Raw genomic sequence first — 21,842 nt, forward strand, 5'->3', positions numbered from 1 at the left:
ATTAATATAGTCATACTTCTCCTTTCTCTTTAAAAGGACAGAAACTTCTTATTCTTTAGGATTATGACGAAAATAAAGCTTTGACTAAGGAACAGTGAGACGCCGATTTTTTCTGATCTTCCACTTAGAACGAAAGCCCCCCTCCATCCTAGGGGGAGGAAGCCACTCTTCAGGAAATGTCAATCAAAAACAAAGAACACGCTTAGGAAAATATATCTGCTAGCATGTCCTAGTCACTCAACGAGGTCTCTTTTATAGATATAAAAGTTATGGGTCCACTTTCAACTTTTGTCTTCCCATTAAACTGATGACCTCCAGCTACTGCCTCCTTTAGGCACTGGAGTCTCTTACTCTCCGTATCACCTGGGGATCTTGATAATTTCCATTCCCACTTGCACTTGTTTTAATGTTATTTTTATTGGATTGATATATACAATAAATTATGTGAAATCTCATCTGATTTTCCTACCGAGAAGTTTAAGTGCTGTGCCCACCTGGACAGCATCATCTAAAGCACACATCTACAGAATGATGGAGGCACATTTGAATTGGTGGGGTTTCTCAGGTGTTGACCACTTCTGGAATTGTGGCATGGGATAGTGAAAAGGAAGGCTGGGATTCACACAGAATTGTGGGTGATGGGGTAACTGGAAGAAGCTCTGGGATATGGTCAGAGTTGGGTTCAAGTCCCAACAGCATCACTGAACTAGATGAGCGACTTTAGCTCGTGGTTTAATCTGAGTTATAGTTATATAATCTGTAAAATGAGGATTATCATAATAACAGAGAGCAGTTATTGACTGCTATATGCCTTGTACCATGCTCGGCACTTCTCTTGCTTTATTTAAGAGAGACTCATAGATACAGAGAACAGATTGATGGTTGTCAGAGGGGAGGGTGTTTGGGGGGCTGCGTGGAAAAGGTGAAGGGATTGAGAAGTACAGGTTGGTAGTTATAAAACAGTCAAAGGGATGTAAAGTACAGCATAGGAAACGTAGTCAATAATATTGTAATAACTATGTGTGGTGCCAGGTGGGTACTGGAAATATCAAGGGGAACACTTTGTGAAGAGTCTGATTATCTGACCACTATGCTGTACACCTGAAACTAATACAAAATAATATTGAATGTCAACTGCAATTAAAAAATAAAAATTTAAGCATCTTTTAAGATAGAATAATTGCCCTCTTAAAGGAAACCAAGGCTAAGAGTGGTCAAACGATACTTATAAGTAGTATATCCTGATATATACTTGAAAGACAACATCCTTCCTGCTACAGCAGCTGGCCATCAGGGTGTGTTGGGTGCAGGTAAATGAGACACTGAATGTGGAGGAACTTTCTAGACTGTGCACATACTCAACAAAGCTTAGGTGTTTTGTATATGGAGAGTGCTTCTCTGTAAAAAAACGTTTATACTCTAATAACAATTTCTTTTAAAAATTTTAAAAATATATATCTTTATTGATTTCAGAGAGAAGAAGGGAGAGGGAGAGAGAGAGATAGAAACATCAATAATGAGAGAGTCATTGATCAGCTGCCTCCTGCATGCCCCCTACTGGGGATGGAGCCAGCAACCCAGGCGTGTGCCTTGACCGGGAATTGAACCTTGATCTCCTGGATCACAGGTCGATGCTCAGCCGCTGAGCCACACCTGGCCAGGCCTGATAGCAATTTCTTTCAAGTATCACCTGCGTCCTTACAAATTCTTTAAAAACTATTAAGTGGTACTCATTGGCATAAGGGTTAGTCTTGGGCAAATTTGCGATGCTTGCCCCGTGTACCACCCCTCATTCCCTAAAAGCATTCTATTCCTTTTTAAAAGTCTATGAATACATACAATTCTTCTTTCATTCTTCCCAGTGTGAGGTGGGGGGCATAAGGTTGAGAAATTTAGAATTTTTAAATATTTAAGAACACAAAGTACGATCTTTTCAATTGAACACAGTTAATGGCAGGAGTAACTCCTGACATTGTCTTTGATCTTTGTGGACAGACAGTGCACCTCCATTTAATCAAGCCTCCATCATTCTGCATAGGTGTGTTTTAGGTGGTGTGTATCAGTATGGGTCATCAGACCAAATTTGAGGACTACTGTTTGAAAGTTCAGGTGGGACCCTGGAAAATCATGAACCAAGAAGCAAACAGACCTGGGTGAGAATGCAGGCTCAGCTCTTAGTCATACAGGACAGCAATTCAAACCATGGGCTCTGCAGTTAGGCTGTTTACATTTAAATCCTGCCTCTGTTGTTAGTTACACCATCTTTATTTAAGTCTCTAAGCCTCACCATTCCTTGGAGCTAAAATGGGTATAATAATACCTGTGTTTATTATAAGAATTAAATGGAATAATATTTTGTCCAAGAACCAACATAAGCCCTCAAAAAATGTTAGCTTTTAAATTAACAAAACATATTGACTATAATTATTTTATTCCTATTTCCTCCAATTATTATGAATTTATTTAGCTTCTTTGATTTTCAGTTTTTCCATCTGTAAAATGAAGATAAAAATACCTAACTTGCAGAGTTGTTGTGGAAGATAAGTGAAATAATGCATGTTTGTACATAATTTGACATATATAACAAACCCAATTAATAAGTCATCATTTTTTGTGTCATTTCCTGTCCCCTCTCCCCTAGTGCACTTACAGTTGTCAGACTACCCTTGACTTTCCCAAACCAGAAAATGAACAGTAGTAGAATCTCATTTGTTGCTCTACTTGGAGCTCTGTTCCAGGCTCCAGCCAACCCCTCCGTCATGTGCCTGGAAACTTACCTGTCCCGTGTAAATGCCCCTTAAGGTTCTGATCACATCTGAAAGCAATGCCATCAACAAACTGTCTTCAGAAAGTTTTGAATGTTATTTCATCAAGCACATTGAGAAATCTTAAGAGCAAAACACATGCCTGTTTACCACTTAAAAACTCAGCATTATCTATTTTGGAGCTTTGTTTAAAAGTGTGAAGAGGAAAGAAAAAAAAAGATGACTTTATAACAGAAAAATTCCAGCTTGGATACAATGAGTAATGGTAAGACCAAATAACCTTGCTTTCTCTCCTGCCTAAGTCTATATTTTCAGGTGCCCATCAGCCTGGACAACTCAGGGAGTCACCCAAGGTGACCTTTATCTCTGCCCACTGGTCACTGTGGTGGTTATGTCTAGATCCCAACCCCTTTTTTAATTTAATGTGGAGTGGAGTCTGGCCAGCTGGAAGATTCTGGACAGTGATGGGGTCAAAAGGAGAAACAAACTCAGTCTATGTTGTTATAATCTTGGCTCCTCAGTGGAGAATGTCCTATTCTTTTCTAGGAGTCACCTCTAAATCCAAATGTAAAATTGTCTGATGCACCATGGGATGGAACTGAAACAGTTTTCCCCTCCCATTCCCTCCCAAAACATGTGATTGAGGGGAAAAAGGAAAGTATCCATGACATTGAAGAAGTCATATCTTTTATTTCTTCACCTATATGATAAAGGAGTGGGGTTAGGACCTGTAAGATCTGCTCTAATCATCTATACGATGTGCATTAAGCAGTGGAGAAAGGCTGTTTTCGATTTACAAGTGACTGAGAGGAGAGGGAACATGATAGGGAGATGTTACACTCTCTTGAAAATTCCTCAAATATGCAAGCATGTAGCTCATGGACTAACATAAACTAACATTAGGATGTAAGAATCTGAATGAAGGCTGGAGTGGATATGCATATGTAAAACTGATGGTGAGAGATAAGTTTTGTTGACAAAACCTGGTGTATTAAAACTAGGGGGTTTTATCCTGAATCATTCAAGTGCTGATTTATAATAAATATGAAGAGTTCGATTGTGTTTTCCTTGTTTCTCTAAGAGGTGGTGATATCAAATAACAAAAGGAGGCTTAGAAAAATCCCTGACTGTCAAATCAATAAAGTATCAAAGAAAGTAGGCCCTATCTCACCTTTTGAGGGTCAGCATGTTATGGCCAGAGCCAGTCTGCTCTTAAATATAGCCCTCCTAAATTAGTACATGCATTGCTCTTTGGCTTTCTGGCAGGGAAAAAGGCGGGGTCTCAATGAATTCTATAACGCAATGTTTATAAAACTTTGGGCTGCTGCTGATTTCACTAATTTACCTATTTAACAGTTACCTAAACTGAATAGAATGATGACTGCTCCCCTTCTCTCAATGACACTGCTCAGTCTTCGAAAGCATTCACGATGAGATTCTACATTAAAGGCTGAGTGCTTTTTTTCTTCTGTCCTAAGAGGATATTTTGCATTACTGAGGGCACTCTAGTTATTATTCTGTAGTATTTTGAGATTGACAAAGGGCAAAGAAGATCCCAAACTATTTTCTTCCTCAGTACTTAGAATATAGCATCTTATCAAATTGATAGAAGACATGTTAAGAGCAGTTTTCTTTTCCAACTAGATTGAAATAAAATAATGTTTCCTGTGCTGTATACATATTTCCCCCTTCCATTCTTTTTCTCCATGAATTTGATTACCCTTTCATACAACTTTGGAGGCTACAATTATCTCACTTTCTGGTGCACACATTTCCTTGTCTCTAAGATGATAACCTGCATTTGGAAAGATGACCTGATTCACAGGGAAATTGGAGAATCTAACGTAAAACAGCCAGGTTCTAGGTCAATATTCTGTGAAATGTCCCTAAAACCTATTTTCCATCTTTATTTTTCATTATTCTTAAAGTGAGCTGTAACAGTACTGGGGGGGGAGTTTTAGGTTAACACATACTACATAACAGAATGCATGAAATTTTAAAACAGTAAAGAAAAGATCTAAAATTAATATCAGAAAATAACCACAGAAATGGTAAATGCATTTAAAATATATTGGAGATGGTAAATAAAAACCACTTGCAAACGGCTGAGGCACTTGAATGTGGAAGTACACGCAGACTTTCCTTGGGGTGTCTGAACAGGTCCCCCCGTGGCACAAGGACACAGAGTGCCGACGGAGTCATCGCACAGGGAAATGAGACCGTTCAGGGCACATGGAAAAGAGTCGCCAGGCTCCAAAAGAGATCTTGGAAAGTTTATCATCTCCAAGTGAGTAAATAGGAAACTTGACATTTTTAGCCTAATTAAAATTCAATGTATTTGGACTTGCCATTTTTAGGCCACTTTTTTTCTTCTTCCACATCATTAAAACCATATATATATCATGGGTTTCTGACTAATTTTCATATAAGTATCAAAATATAGTTTTAAAATTCCGTTTAAAACCATGTTTTGTAAAGCATGTGTTTTGCAATTTTTAGGTAGAAAGTACACCTTTAAAATAATAAAAAGATTGCGCTTTTGTGTTTGACTCTGCTTTTTATGAATGAGGTGTCAATTTGGTGGAGCACAATTTCCCCGTCTTGTAAACCACAGAGCAGAGTGGAATACTATTAGCATGGGTACATCCCATGACAGCTGTGGAGATTAACATTTAGAACAAAGAAGGAAAAACACTAGTTAATTCCTCTTATTTTCGAAGAAAAGGAGAGAAATCTGTGGATCTGCTGTTGAGAGACCTGCAAAAATGCAAAACTGAAAAATATTTTACATCATAATAAGTGATGATGCTGTTGAGTTTTAAACATAAATTTATAAAAATCACATTTCCCTTTTAGAGTTTACTTACTCTCTGGAGCCAGACCTCGTTGGTTTCATTTCTGCATTTGTTGTGGATTAGCTGTGTGTTCTTCCATAGGGCACTTACCTCTCTGTGCTTCCGTGTCCTCCTTGTGTAAAGGTGATAATAATAGTACTTACCTGAGAAGTTGCTGTGAGGATTAAATATATTAAAATCTATAAAAGACTTAGCACATTCCTGGTTCATAGTAAGTGCTATGTAAGTGTTAGTTACTATTATCATTATTACCTTTATCATCATATTGAAATATTTCAATGAATCTGTTTTATATTCCTTAAAAGTTTTTAAAACCTGCTTTTCTTAAAAACTGGACATTGCACTTTGCTGGGGTACAGATTTTGATCAAAGTTTCACATTTGGCTCTGTTTTGATTATGGTACCATCACTCCCAACCCCGTAACTTAATTTCTAAGAATCTACCATTACAAGTTAATTATAAGGGTGAGGTGCGTTTCTTATTTCAGCTAGTTTTGCATATTGCAACTTGAAATGCTTATAAAATAGCCCATTTGAGCCAAACAGTCTGTGGAAGTTTCTTTAGCATTTTACTTGGAAATGCCTGTTATTACTTAACTTTATTTCAGAAAAGGCAGATTTCCCAAAGATTTAAGAGTAGGTGTACCACAAAAGAGTCTTAGGGTCACAAACATTGAGAAATGCTGTGGCTAGGACAGGATTGAACGCTTGTATTTCTTCATTCATTACCTAGATATTTATTGAGTGTTAGAAATGAAAAGAGTCAACAAGACAGACCTCATGGAATTTATATTCCAATGCAGGTGATAAAAAAAAAGAAAAGACAGAGATACACACAATGATTTCCAACTGTATTAATTACTATGAAGGAAATAAACAAGGAACTGAGATAGAGGTTAGCAGGGCAGCAAATACTGCAGAAGTGCATTCGCCTCTGAGGCAGTGGCGTGTAGGCCAAGGCCTGAAGTAGGAGAAGCAGTTAGACGTGAAAACGAGGGAAAGAGCATCGTGGTCGGAGGAAAGGACGAGGCATGTTCCAGGGAATGGAGCCTGATCAGGGTGGTGGGTGAGAGGCCCAGGCAGGCGAGGCTGGAGCGACAGGTCGTGACAGCCAGGTCACAGGGGAACCTGAGGCTATGGTGGGGACTGTGTGAGCGTGGCCGGGCCATGTTAAATTGCTGCACACAGAGGGGAAGCCTGACCTGATTTACATTTTAGGAGCTCACTTAGGTGCCAGCAGAGAATGTGTCCGCGAGGGGGGAAGGGCTACTGAGAAGGTCAAATAAGAGGCAGTTGGAGTAGTTGGGCTACATTATGGGCGGTGGGTATGCAGCAAAGCAGACTTCTCACAGCTTTTACTAGGCTTACGTGTTGCATAAAGTTTGGGAATAAACATCTAAAGTGATTTGATCGCAGAACACACTTCAGGAAACGTAAGTTCCAGAATTACCTCCTGAATCATCGATAATGCAAATGTTTTTCCCCTGATGTAAATAAGAGCTCATCTCCCTACTGCATTACTTGCAGACAGCAGGGTTTGTAGTAATAGGGTTTTTAAAAAAAGCAATTGATTTTGGTGGGCAAAGGTAGCTGAAGTGGAGATTGTGAGAAGACTCAAGCCATGGGGCTTTTTCCTCAGGAAAGCAGGGTTCTGCAATAAATGGGAATACTATGAGTGGCAGGTGCTTGGGAAATAAGAGACACCAGAGGTAGATTTTGTCTCTTAAGCAATGTAGTCCAGGGCCACTCTTATTTACATGTTTCACTCTCCTCATGGTCATCTAAAAGTACATTCATGCAAATATTTTTCTGCAAATGCTCATGATTCCCTGCTTCTTTGCTCACTCTTAAGGGAGAGCACTGGATGTGGAGTCAGAGGGCTGCAATTCTCATGGCAGCACTGTTACCTGCTGGCGGCGAAATACGTCACCTCTGCTTCAGTCTCCTCTTTAATGAAAGCACTGGACTCCTGATCAATACTAAGGGTAAAATACTAGTTATCAAGAAAATGTATGGGATCATCTCAAATGCTAGAAATGCCTCTTCAACAAATTAACGTGCAGCTCGATGAGACTGTAACTTCTAGTTTTGATAGCTGCTGATGCCAAGTCGCTACTTCACAAATTTGCCCAGATTATTAAAATTTTAGTAGCTAAAAAAAAATCCAATTTTCTATTAACTTTCTATTCACTAAATTAATATATCTAATTTTCAAGAATATATATTTTTCTCATTAGAGGCAATAAAGTTATTTTCATTTTGAGTGGGAAACAACGCAACTCAGTAAATTCTTGTTTTTCCTGAATTGGCCCTCGAGCAACAGCTATCGCTCTCCGCTTTGCTGGGGTTTGGCCTTACGCCACCTTTGCAGTCTGTATGATGTTAGGAATGAAAAAGTGTTCTAATATTGTCCTGACCTTTTAGCCCTGTGCGGGGGTCCAAGGACAAAGTGCTAAAGCAATTTGCATTATTGAGGTATCTGTGCCTCAAACATCTTTGAATCTTGGGCTAAAGAGATCCCCTCTCAATGTCTGTAAGACATCGACGCTTTCTACAATAAGCCTTCATGCTTGCAATAATTCTGTCTGTAAGACGAAAGGTTGGAAACAAATAATTATGCCAAAGCTTGGGTTTATTAATGTATGAGCCAAGTCCATTTGAAATTTAAATTTGGCTTTAGCGCAATTTGCCTTTCTTTTCCCCCTGTTGCCCAAGTTGACCTGTGAACACCTTTCAAGAGAAGAAATGTCCTCAAAGGGCAGAGCTTTCCTTGGAACATTATTACCAAATAGAGATTTTTTTTTTTCATAGGATAGTCCTGGGATAAGTGCTGTTACTTTTAGATCCCAGGAAAGAATAAATAAAGTTTTTGTATTAGGCTGACACCAAATTCATATCTGGTTACAATAAATTCATTTTACATCTACTTAATAGAAATAGATTTGGGTCAGAGGTTATCACATTTTACCTTTTTTATTGCTGTGCAAAAAGTTCCTGCTTATGTACGTAGCTACCTAGAATGTCCACTTGACATACAGCACGAGCCTGGACTATTTCAGGCTATTCCAAAAGGCTGCGCTTTGATTCTCAGTATAGCCCAGCTCCTACAGTCCCGTTGAGTTGAAAAGATGAGCTTAAAGCCTCCAGAAATATCAGCTTAAAAGTCCATGGAAAGGGGCTCCTAATTTCATCTGTAAGTAAAGGCTCTAATCATTCAAGACAATATATATCAATGATAATAAAAATTTCTCTAAGCCACCACCAAAATGTCATTTGATGCAGGAGTGGAATGAGCTTAGCCTTTTGGCATCAGGCAAATTTAGATTTGAGTTCTAGCTCATCGCTTCAGAGATAACGTAAGCCTTGGAGAGCAACGCAAGCTTTCTGAGCCTCTATTTCTTCATCTGTGGAATGGGCTTGATAACATCCCATAGGACTGTCATGAGAAGTGACTGAGCATTGTTGTATGCAGGACACAGTAGGGGCTCAATGAATCGTAGCTGTTTTATTTTTTTTCTTTTAATTCTCACCCGAGGATATGTTTATTGCTTTTTAGAGACAGAAAGAGAGAGAGAGGGAGGGAAAGAGAAACGAGGAACATCAATCAGTTGGCTCCCTTTTGCACCCCAACCGGGGATCGAAACAATAACCTAAGTATGTGCCCTGGTTGGGAATCGAAACCTCAAACTTTTGGGGTGATGTACTGAGCCACCTGACCAGGGACAATTCTAGTTGTTTTTATTATTATTTTAGTTACGTTTCTAAAGTCTAGGAAGTATTAGCTTGCTGATTGGTAATTCAAATGATTTAGGATTAATTGCTTCCAGGGCTCTGGTCCATATTGAGAACATGAGAAGGAAAGTCCTGTTTGTTTTCCTGCCTATAATACCTATAAATACCACTGAGCTAGCTTCGGCCTAGCGTAAGAGGCAGGGGAGAAGTAGGGGTCTATACTTTGTGATTAAGAAAGTGTCGAGGGGCTGATGAAAGTCGTTCTGCATGCTTAAACTGGGTGCTATGTTCTGAATATGTAAGCTACGTTTTAAAGGCGTGCTCAAGAAAACAGAATTGGCTCCTCAAGCCATACTGACACTGGAAATAAGAGTGTGGGTGTAAGAAATGTGAATGAATTATTGATTTAGAGGAAGTAGCACAGAGAAGGGGCTGAAGTCTCTGGGGCAACGGCTAGTTGATATCTTAAAAGAGGAAAAATGTAAGCCTCAATGTGACAAAAATGATTAAGGCCAAAAAAGCACAATACATACGGCCACATGCAGGGAAGCTTAGCTCATTTCACTAAGAGAAGGCCTCCTGCGCGTGCTGGGGAATACGGAATCAAAGGAGGGCATCTGTCCTTTATACTCGGGTAGGGAAATAAAAATTAACAGATATCCACAACCAAAAGGAGAGAATAAAGTGCCGTAAGACAAGCATCCAATGGTATAATTTATGATCCCAAATTGGTATGTTTCCCTGAGAAATTCAGCCGTGCAACTTTGGAGCGCACATACATTTTGAGAAATATTTGGACGCTGTAATGCTGCGATGTCTAGATTGCAACCCTTGAAGGTAGGGGTTTAACACAATCCATATTTTTTTCCCCAATACGCTATTATAATAAAGAGACGGAGAGTTTATTTCAATGAATGAATGAATGACAAAAGGGACGAATACTTTCTACACACAGGTGTGCACAAGTGTCTTTGGAAGCTCTAGGGAAAGAGATATTAGGATGTGGGAGTGCCTCTTGCTTGGGGGGCCATCAGCTATGCAGGTAAGGCTAAAAGAAGGAGGCAGCCTGTAAGTTAAACTTGAGGGCGTTGTAAGGTTTAAAAAAGCGGAGATAACGTAAGGGGTGCGTGTCAAACTGATTGAAAATTTTGTGTACCTTCAGTGTCTGCATTTCTTCCCGTATTTATTCCTCAACACACACCAAACCCACTACTGAAATTGTACTTCGTTAAATCCAACTGTGGTCTCTGATTCCTTACCCTACTTGATTTACTTGTAACACCCTGTTTGGGTGCCGCCTTTCTTCCCCCTGGCTTCCATAAAAGTGTTTTCTCTGGTGTTTCTTTCATCTAGCCTTTCATCGCTGCCGTTTTTGCAGGCTTGTTTTCTAACCGTTCCCTTTTAAAAAAAACTGGTGTTCCCAGGGTTCTGGGTTTTCTTTTTAATTTTCTGCCTTTGTTTTTTTTTTCCTTCCTTCCTTTCTTTTTTTTTGTTTTTTGTTTTTTGTTTTTACTTTTTCAAAGGCGAAGTTATCTATTGCTACACACTTTTCCCAAATCTGTATTTCTAGTACAGAACTCTTTCTTGAGTCACAAATTTCTGTACTAACTTCTACTGGACATCCTGCTATGAATAAACCAAAGGCATCATGTTCCAAATTAAATACTTTATCTTCCTTCCCTAAAATAGTCCTTGTCTGGGCTACCTGAACAATATCCATCTCTCCTACTATCTGTGAAAGAAACCTGGAATTGATCACACCGTCAGCCATTTCCTGACAATAATTTGTGTTCTTTCCTTTCCTATCTCCAGCAAGGTGATGCTAATTATTCCTCCCCTGTTACTGCAAAAGGCTCCTGGTTTCAGACTATTATTTCTCCTACTTTCCCTCCAGAGTGCTCTACAGGAATGGCAGGTCTGATGACTTCAGCCCCCTTACTTTAACTCTTTCCAGGACCCCCATTGTCTTCATGATAAAATGCAAACCCTTCAGCCCTGCAGGCTTGCAAACCCTTTGTAAAGGGTGCCCTGTAGACCTCAGGACCAACTAAAATATCTGGGACATCCCCAAATCAGACTTGTTGTTTCAAGTCTCCAGGGCTTTTTACAGACTGGTGTCCTGCCTGTGGCACACTTCGTTTCTCCCCCTCCTCATTCCGTCTTGTCTGTTCAACGCTGAATCGTGTCCCCTTTAGGGTCACCTTCACCGAAAAGCTTTCCAGATGATGCCCAGCTCCTTGCAGTTCCTGCTTCCAGAGAACTGGTGGCATTTCTCTGCTGCGGCACTTACCACACGGGTGTGTCATGGTCTATGGGTCTGTCTGTCTCCTCCAGTCCTTACAAAACCAGGAGCTGTAATTTGTCACAATATCCCCCGACTAGGACATAATAGGCATTTAGTAAATATTTATTGAGTTTTAAAATATGAGCAAAGCCGTAAGAATGGAAATCTGTTGGCTGTGTTGTGGGTGAATGGTGAATAACACATTCTGAAGGGTGGAGGAAGGGAAGATGTGAAACGCTGACTTCTGCACTGCCGGGCAAATGTAAGGCAGGGACTGGGCCTAGGGTTTTGGGAAGAAACCAATTCTAAAGCAAAGCAGTCCCGCAACTAATGGGAAGCCCTCTCCCCTGTCACACGCCTCAATGTGGAGGCAATGCGACACAAACTGAGGGTGACAGGCCAGGGCATAAAGGTTGAAAGTGAAGGATGGGCTCTGGACCGGGAGTTAATTTCTGCTGCGTCACTGAGGCTTCAGGCCTGGAATTAGCTGTTGAGGTTTGCTATCTGGCTTAGATGAGAAAGATGAAATGGGAATTATATCACGAAAATCTTCAACGCCAGGCTGAAGGCTTGTTCTAAGTCTTCGGTTGCCCGGCCATCACCGAATAAAGGTGAACAGAGGGTGACAAAAATGGGAGCTTGGAAAGCATGGCTGCCCATGTTGCGTAACACCAAGTGCAGCGCAGAGCCTGAAGGTGACCAGGTATTTGGAGAATATTTAAGTATTTTGTAAAAGGTAATAAAAGCTTAAACGGGAGGGGTGGCAGTGAAAAGATGAGGCACCCATGGGGAAAAAACTGGGAATAGGTTTGAGATTTGATAAGGGAAAAGAAAGACAGACATTTGCAAGCAGAGATTTTAATGAAATGGAATGGATAAATAGTAACTACAAAAACAGAACATGTTTCACCGAGCCAAGTCCTTTATTTCATTGGAAAATAGCTCCATAGTTTTAGGATGTCTGTGTTATTCTTTTACAAAGAACAGCAATCCCTATGCTATTTTTTTTTTTTTAATAATGAGAGGCTTTTCATTTCAACAGACAGAATCTTATACCTCAGGTGACACAGGTACCCTGGAGGTATCGTGCAATAGCGAGCAGCAGCCCAGTGGAAGAAGCCGAGCCAGCTCCTATGAGGTAGGGTTTTGTCAAGCCAGTCCTGATCAGAGCCCTTTAATTGTACTCCTCGATGGACACTTCCTACCCTAAAATTATTTTGCTTTCTATTAAAAAAAATATATGTTCCAGGCCACATTCTTTTCAGTAACCGATTCAAGAAAACTGCACTTAGGAACAGATTCTGATGACATTTTCTACCAATTCTTCCCCCTGAAACTCTTCACCTTGAAAATAAAATTTTAAAGACCCAAAACCTTTCCACGTTACCAGTTTTCTAAACCCCTAAAGTAAAGTCAGAAATATATTTGAATATTATTTTGTGTATTTTGATAGTAGAATTGAAAAGAAGTTAATACCATTGTGACAACATGTTATTATCAATTGGTTTTATAATTCTCATCATAGGGACTTCGGGAAGATCATATTAATATTGAAAAGCACACAGTTGTCACAGAAAATAATGCTTTTAATTATAATTAAAGTGGAAGAAAATCTCATTCCTGAGTGGAATGATTATTTGTATATTGGTCAGTCTTAATTAGACACAAAATCCTTGAAGATTGGGACATGTCTTATTTTTCTATGTAACATCAGGCGTAATGCAATTCTTGGCATATAATAAACAATCAAAAACACTTTTGAATAAATGACATTTTAATAAATATAACACTTACATAGAACCTACTATGCACCAGGCACCTACCGAAAATGATTTACAAATATTAACACGTTTAATTCTCATTAGAAAATCCTCATTTTACAAAGGAAATTAAGGAGAGGTTACCCTATTTGCCCCCAATCCCACAGCTTCTTAGAAAGAGATGGAGTGGGGCATAAAACCCAAGCAGAGCCACATCAGAATCTGTGCTCTTAACCAATACTGCTTTTTTCGGGGGGAAAAATTCTGTCCTTAAATTTAAATACATAAAATATGTATAATAAGTATATATTTTATTATAATATTGAACTTAGAACAAGAAGACTTGGATTCAAACACATATTAAATGTACTTGGTTTGTGGCTTTGAGCAAGTCCATTAACCTACTGGGTCCTTAATTTCCTCATACATAAATCAGAATAATAGCTGGTACCTCACAAAGCTATTGTAAGCTTTAAATAAATAATTTATGTGAAAATTCTAGAACATAGTCGGCACCCGGGATCTGTTAGTTGGTCTGCCAAGGAGAAGGGTACTGTTTTTCTTCTTCTCTCCTTTCAAAAGGGTACAAATTTACACATTACACACCATGCAGGTCTTAGCAAAATAAGGTCAGGTTCCGTGTTTCATAAAGCATTATTTCCAACATCTCCTAAAGGTACACTTAATTTACTGAAGCATTTTCTAGACAGTCAAATAAGCTTCAAATTCAATAGAGTGTTTTCTGGAGAAAAAAATTTTTCTCCCCCAGAAGCTGTTATGATTTAAACATCTACCCAAAAAGGACAAAAAATATCTTTCTTCTAATTGGGAAATCAAGGTATACACTTTTTAAAGAAAAAAAAAAATCAGGCAGACAGTAGAACACACAGCATTTATTTTCACTAAGACCCTCCGACATTAACAGGCTCTACCAAATCCGATGGGAGCCATCTCGGCCAGTGGTTCCCAATTATGGCTGCACGTTACAATCATATTTTTTAAAATATCAAAATAAAGACCCTTTCATCAGATATTCTGATTTAATTTGTTTCAGGTAGGGTAGGGTCTGGGCATCCATTTATTTTTTAAGTTCTTCCATTGATTCAAATTTGCAGCCCGAGTTGAGAACACTGGTTTAGGTCATCAGTGAAAATATCACCGGTCTCCTATTTCCATTTTGTTTTTACTCTAATAAAAGCCAACAATAGATAATATCTTCATTCATGTCAACATTGAAAGAGTCCGAGACATCCACCAAGAGCAGAGTTGCACCGGCACTCCTATGCTAAGACTTAGCCCCAGTTCTTTAACTAATTGAAGCACATTCTATCTTTACCTACCCATCATCATTCATTACCTGGAGTTCCGAAAAACACAAGAAAATGGGAAACAGAGGTCGAATTTATATCAGCTAATTTTCTTCAACTCCAAGCATCATAAAAACAATACAACTCTGAGATTATTTATGTGTTTTTGTGAGTAAGTTATAAGGATTTCATGTTTACCATGCTCAGTATGCCGGGCAGTCAATAAATAATCTTAGAACACTTTATAATATGACTGGATATTATTCTTGCAGCTAGAGTTCCTAAAATTAACTGTAGATCAGAAGCATAGAACTCAAACACATCCCAGATAAAGGATGTTTTGAGCTTTGTTAAAATATTGAGTAGAAATCAGTGCCCTCCGAGAATACTGACTTAAACGGCAAAGATGCTTTGCAAATCTAATCACCTTGGTTCCTCTCATAATGCTAGTGAAGAGAACCAGCAACTTTGAATTTTAAAGCTGAGTCCTTTTGCAAAATGCTATTACAAATGATATTTGATCAATTCCACGCCACTCAGTGCATTCAGTCCTACATTGTCTTTAATGGTAAGCCAAAGTGGTCCAAGTGCACAAAATATCTACTTCCTCTTATCACCTAAGACACCCTAAAACATGGACACTCTGCTCTTTAAAGATTAGTTTCGGTCACACTTTGGTTTATTTTGAACATTTCACTTTCAATCACCCAATAATTTCAACAAATAGCCTTGAATAGATGACTCGGTTCAGGTTAACCACAGCCACCACATCGTGAGGGTCTCCTGAAGACCCGTCTTCCAGTCTTGCCTAGACCATACACTATTAGGTTAAAGGTTTCAGCTAGAACGTGATAGATTTTCCAAATAAAGCCTGAATAATGGGTTAAAAATCTAACTGGACTGTTGATTTTTGACTTCGATCGGCCTTTCTTGGGCCTGGAGAGAGATGTATGTTTTCGGAGGAAGAATTAATTTGTTAGAGCTTTCCTTGATGCCTTTCCCCCCTCAGCTTGGAAAGAGCATCGTGAAAAAAAGAGTATCCTTTGGAAACTCTGCACACAACATACTTCCCTAATAGGTGTAAAGAATGGCTGCTATGCATAAATGATTGTTGGAAAATAACTCTCCGTAAAACATGACTTAACAAGCAGCCCCATTCACCACTGCAGTCATTCCCAATGTCCAGAACAGCCATGACGCACCACACAGATGCCCACATCACCTGTTTCTTAGTCCATAAACACCTTTCGGGGAAAACCCACCACTTTCAGCCCCATCATTTCCATACCCAATAAGTTGGAGAATAAAACTTTTGAGGGGAAAATCATATTAACAACATAATAAAAGTCACCGAAAAAATCAGAGGGCTTTCCAATAGGAAACCTGTAAGTCATAGCACCTTCCCAGGACGCTTTCCTTTAATCAAGGGCAAATAAAGTGGAGCAGATGGGACTAAGCTGAACCCACATCAGAACCTCAAACACCACAATCGGACAGCACTTTTGCAATAAAAACAGAACAAATCAAGGGACCTCGGACACCCCCACTGTCAACCATCCCTGGGAACACCCCAAAGCTCATTCCCAGACCCTCCTTACTTCGCATGGTTGCGCCGGGCGGCTGGGGCACAGCTCAGCAGAAGCGAAGGGAATTCTCAGGCGGTGACCCCCGAAGTCAGGCGCAGGGCGAGGCGCGGACGGAGCGCACCTCTCCGACCCGGGAAGGTCCGCGGGCCAAGCGGAGCAGCCCACCCAGAATCTTGGGGGGCTGCCTTTCCTAATTCGAAATGAGAGCACACTGCGTTAGTCCTGAGCCCTCCTTCCCCTGCCTCCCTCCCGGTTCCCTGACACTTTAATTCTGCCTTAAGTGATGCTTTAAACCCGGTCCCAGCTTGTATTACAGGCTAAAAGGCAACTGCTTCCCCTCATGCCTTAGTTCCAGCTCCCCAAAGTCCAAGAGGCTCACCTTCCTGGCGCCTTCCCTTCCTCGGGCAGCTGTGAGCAGTGCGCAAACTTCTCCTTACTTATAGAGTCTCCTCGCCCGCACTCCCGCCCCACCCCTCCCGCCTCTCCCTCCCCCCTTCCCCCTCCTGCTGCAGAGGAGGTGGCTGCGGAATTGATGAGCGCCAGCCCCCCCTCCCGCCCCCCCGGCCCCTCCGCCCCCGCCAGCCCTTTCCGGTCCCTGGAGAGGGAGCGGCGAGCCGAGAGCTCCGTGCGCCTCCGCGCCAGCCCCTCCGGCCCCGGCCCGCGCGTGGGGCTGCGCCCGCGGCTGCCTCGATCCAGTCCCGGCTGGGACTCACCCCACCAGTCCCGGAGACCCAAACGCGGCGTACACGCGGGAAGCAGGAGAGGAACCCGAGTTAGAGCTTAGGTAGGGAGGCAAGGGTGGGCGGGGGGCGACGGTCTGGTGTAGGAGATTCTTTCCCGCCCCGGAGACGCCTGTCTCGGAGCCCTGTCCCCTCCCCCGAGGATGCAAATTCCAGAGGGAGGTGAGTTTCCCAAAGAACCCACCCCGGGGGACCGAGCCACCCCGGCTCCTTCAGCCACGACTCGGGGGACAGCACCACCTGGGAGCCTCTGGAGAGCGTCAGGAGTGGGCGAGGTAGTGAAAGTGGGACGGGGATGGGTGGGGAAACGTTTGGCTAGCAGCTGGGCGCAGACAGGAGGCAAGAAAGGGAGCCTGGAGGCAGGAGGTAAGAAGAGGGGCCACGGGGGTCCCCAAGCCTTGGAAGAGCGTCCGGAGTTAGGCAAGCTGTCCCGAGCGGGGGGCGCAGGCTGGATTTGGGGGAACCGCACCCTCCACGCAGGGGTCTGGTGCTGGGCACCGTAGCTTAGGGTGGGTGAGTGCAGCCAGGACGGCGTGGGAAGAGGGGGTCTGGAGAGCCAGACTCCGTGTCGGGGACTGTGACACCTCCCTGCGCCCTCCTAAAGGCTTTGGTGCCAGGTGGACCTCGGACAATCCGAGTTCAGAGCAGGTGCGACCCGCGCTGGCCGCGCCTTGGGAGGAGGGCAAGTTGGTACCAAGGGCACAGCCCTTGGCATCCTCTAGCCCACCGCTGGGCAGAGCGGGGCAGCAGCGGACACTTTCTTCCTAACTCGGCACAATTGGCGCTGGGCTCAGAAGGCAGCCTCCCGCGCGTCCCGGGACCGCACGGTGGCCGCGCGCCCTCGGGGTTACCAACGCCGTGTGCTCAGCAAGAGAAATACCCACGTAATGGGACGGGAGGAAGGCAGCCGGCCGCACAGCCCACTTCCCGGGAGTTTCTCCTAAGCGCTCGGAGACAGGTGCCCGCGAATGGGACTGTGCCGGCACCCACCCGGTCCCTGGTTCTCCCCCGGGACAAAAATTACTAGGATAGGCCAAAGGTGCATGTGTGCCTGCCCGGAGGGGAGCCCCCGCTCCCCAGCCCAGAGGGACCTCAGGGACCCCTGATTTGTGTGATTGGGGCTTTCGGGGAACCCAACAGAGGACCGAGCGTAAGACGCAGAGCTGCTCTCCCACCAGACCTTCCAAGGTTTTGTTTTTCCAGGTTCTGCCTCCTCTCCATAGCCCCCCAACCCCCTGCCACCTGCAGTCTGGTGACTTAGAGGGCTTCAAACCCTACCCCCCCCCCCCCCCCAACCAAGCCCTTGATTCTGGGGATCTAAGTGGGGATGTTGTTAGTAAAAAATGCGACTGGGGAAGGAATTGGGCAATGAGGAGAGGAGTCTTGCAGAGGAACACACACACTCACACACACACCCAGTGACCAAGCACAACCTGTGGGAGAAACCTTCTGAATTGGGGACTTGGGTGCGAACATTCCCTCTGTGCTTGGCGTGGCTGCCAACACCTGGCCTGCCCTCCATCCACAGTTCTCTCTAGAAACATTAATTACCCTTTTTGGGGGCGAACAAGCTGATACCTATTAAAGTTCTTTGAGTACCTCGTACGGTCGACTGCTGGGGGCCAAACGTTGAGAATTTCCCTGTTGTCGCCCCAATCATGGAAATAACATTGAATCGGGAGATTTCTGCGAGCGGAGGGGGCTGCTGTCCCCTGCGCCCTGTGATAGAGCTGGTGCAGGGAGATTTTTCTCTTGGGGGTTAATCCCAGGGCACCCTACATCCCCGATTGACAACCAGTAATCTGAGAGCAGGGTGGGCTCTTCCATAAAGCTACTAAAGATGTGTAGGGCACAGCCCTTAACTTTAACTTGAGAGACAAAACAAAGTATCAAAATGAGTGGGCAAAACAGCTCGGGTGTATTATAAACCTTGAACACATGTGGTATAAGCATGAGGGACCCGGGCTGATTAACGTGTTCATTGCATTAGAGAGATTATTGGGGGGAAATCTCTGCAGGCAGAAGACTTCAGGGAAGGTGACATAGTAGCAGTGGGATCAAGGATGACGCTCTCTGGCCTCTCAAGGGGATAAAATTAACTTTGTCAGCAACAGACATTTATTGAACACCAAAGGGCGCTGCACCTGTTAGAAGCACTTGGCATTTACGGAAATTTAACTCTTGCTGTCTGAACACTATCAAAATATTTTCTATGTAGAAATGGTGTTGTAGATCTTTGGAGGGTGGGTATTAACCTGGGGATGCTTTCGTAAGAGGAATTGGCATTGTTTTTGGAAATGTAGACCTATCGTGGGTTCTGAAATCAACTTAGTGGACACAAAGCAACAGTTAAAAAAATGAAGTGGAGTAGAATAGAAAATAGTGAAGTTCATTTTTTGTGACAAGCATGAGCCTGGTTTCTTGAAACGTGTGTTTCTTCTGTGTGTGGTGTGCACTGAGATGAAAAGTATGGTATGTTTCTTTCTGTGACTCAATCAAAAGTACCTTAAGACAAGTTGGTTATAATAAGCCACGCTTCAAATAGGATAGCTTGTATTTGCAAATCAATCTTGACATGAAATTAGTTTGTTAAAGGGGCACTTAGAAAATAACCACCTTAAGATGTGGCAACCACCCATTTCTGATATTTTCAGATTGCTTATGGCTAAAATTCTCCATCTTTATGAGACTTCACCCCTTTTCATCTTTAAAAAATGTTGCCTTTGGGCAGGTGTTAATTTAGAGAGAATTCTATTGTAGATCCTGCCTTCCATGTTCGGCTACTAAAAAGCAGCCTTTTAATGCAAACTCCACTTCAGTCCTGAAATCGTCCATCATCGTTGCCGAGGAAGGGAATTTGAAGTTCAGCTGCTAACAACGGGAAGGAGAGCGACCTCTCAGCTCTGTCTCTCCAGAGCAAGGGTTACATCTGCACAACCGGGATTTGGACAATATCACTTTAAAGCCATTTATGATCCTAGAATCCAGTGACTTTTTGAATTACAGTGAGTGGAAGGGAAATTGCCTGTTATTAAAAATGAACTCTACTAAAACTTGTTCTTGATATATATGATAATGTAAAAGAAGGGGCTAAAAAAAAAGTCATTCCGTTCTATTTGGAAGAAAATCACTTATCAAGTGAAATAAATTCATTTGTTTTCTTTTGAAAACAGTTTAGAGGAAAAATTTCTAGTCTCTCTCAGGAACCCAATATCTACCTTTAGTTAACTCCCCAAGCAGCAAAGTTTTCTTTACATTGAAATTCAGCCCAATCCTTCATACGTATCTGTTGGCAATTTAATGCATGTTTAACAGTACCTTATGCCACGACACACTGCCCTAGCCACCCAAGGGGGAGGCAAAAATATAATATGCAGCCCCTACCCTCAAGAAGGCCACAATCTATTGGAGGACATTTGTTTTTTCCTCTTGCAGACTCCTTCCAAATAGACAACAGCTGGTGATTACCCTGTATATAATTACCCTTCACAGATTTACAGACCTCATCATGATAGAGACAATAATCCGCCGTGGTGAAAAATGAATATTTTCATTTTGAAACAATTTGAACTTCCACCTGATAGGTCAGGCTCTCTTGAGGGTAGTCTCCTGCTTAGATTTTCCACCTCTTTTACAGAAATAGGAGCTGATGCACTTGTAAGTCTCTCTTCTCTCGTCATCTGTGTTCCTCTGCATAATGTCTCCTAGCAGGGAAAAACAAATTCCACTTAAACTAGCAAGTGTCTTGCCGGATTGTACTTCCATAAGCGCCCCTTGGGTTAACTGTTAACTTTATAAATAAATAGCTCAGGGTAGGAGGGGGTGGGGGGAGGCATGCACCAGTAAGTAGCAGTGGAAACTAATTGCTCCCTCCCTGATAAAGTTGGGAAATATCCAGGTATTTCCTAAGCTTCTAGAGAGAATTCTAGAGGGAAATCCAGGAGCCGGGAGAAAAACTGCAGAAGGAAATTGATGCATGCATTTATTTATTAATTCATTTAATAAACAATGACTGAGTTTTAAAAGTTTGCATTCTAGTGGAGAATAAATGGATAACAGAATAAGAAATAAGTTGTTAACTTCAGATACCGGCAATGATACGCAACTGTGGACAGAGGACAGGGAAGCAGGCAGGGGTAGTGCTGCCGGAGGATGCTCAGGGAGGGCTCTCCTGGAGCTGAGACGCCAGTGAGACGGAGCCAGCCACCCTGAGCTCCCTAGTAAAAATCTCAGGCAGTGCCACTTCACCCACCGCTAAATGCAAACAAATGTCACTTGGTTCAGGAATCGACTCTTTCTGATGTGCATCTGTTTTTGTGAAAGGCTTTCTGTAATTTACTCCCATTTAGTCTGTGCTCAGGAATCTGGGAGATGGGAGGTATTTGGCTCGCCGTGAGAGGGGCAGTGGTAATTTTAAGTACTCTGGTCCATATGAAGTTAAATTAGGAGAGAATTCTCACATGGCACTAGCCTTTCAGCGTGGGCTGTCTCAGGATAAGTTGGCAGAGGGCTGAAATGCAGCAATTTACAACATTACCCAGAACGAATGTAAAACTTGTCTTTAATACCTAGGACTCTTAGCGTTCCCTTTTCTGATTAAAAATCAGTAGCTTTATTGAACTCCTACCACCTACTATGTGCTATGCATTATACTAAGTACTTAAATGCATTATCTCACTTTAGGTCTATGAAGTAGGTACAATTATCATCCCCATTGTAAAGATGCAGAGACTGATGCTTAATGAGTTAACTGATTTGAGGAGTCCAGATTATTAGACAGCCTCTTAGAATCTCTGTGTGTGCGTGTGTGTGT

At 42.2% G+C, this 21,842-nt stretch overlaps 1 protein-coding gene and 1 long non-coding RNA gene across 2 annotated transcripts in view; one reads left to right on the forward strand and one right to left on the reverse strand.

Annotated features, from left to right (window-relative positions):
* CALCR (calcitonin receptor) overlaps positions 1–16,701 on the reverse strand; it is an 89,945-nt gene extending 73,244 nt beyond the window's left edge. Inside the window, exons 1-2 of the mRNA XM_081146291.1 lie at positions 16,669–16,701; positions 16,302–16,479 (exon numbers count right to left, since the gene is read on the reverse strand). Coding sequence (XP_081002417.1) covers positions 16,302–16,308 — 7 coding nt within the window. The 5' untranslated portion in view covers positions 16,309–16,479; positions 16,669–16,701. The remainder of the gene's footprint in view (positions 1–16,301; positions 16,480–16,668) is intronic.
* A 185-nt stretch (positions 16,702–16,886) lies between these two features.
* Positions 16,887–21,842, forward strand: part of LOC308562228 — a 164,911-nt gene continuing 159,955 nt past the window's right edge. Inside the window, exon 1 of the long non-coding RNA XR_013999594.1 lies at positions 16,887–17,073. This is a non-coding gene — a long non-coding RNA (uncharacterized lncRNA). The remainder of the gene's footprint in view (positions 17,074–21,842) is intronic.

Source organism: Miniopterus schreibersii, assembly GCF_964146895.1.
Source record: "Miniopterus schreibersii genome assembly, chromosome: 9".
NCBI lineage: Eukaryota > Metazoa > Chordata > Mammalia > Chiroptera > Miniopteridae > Miniopterus > Miniopterus schreibersii.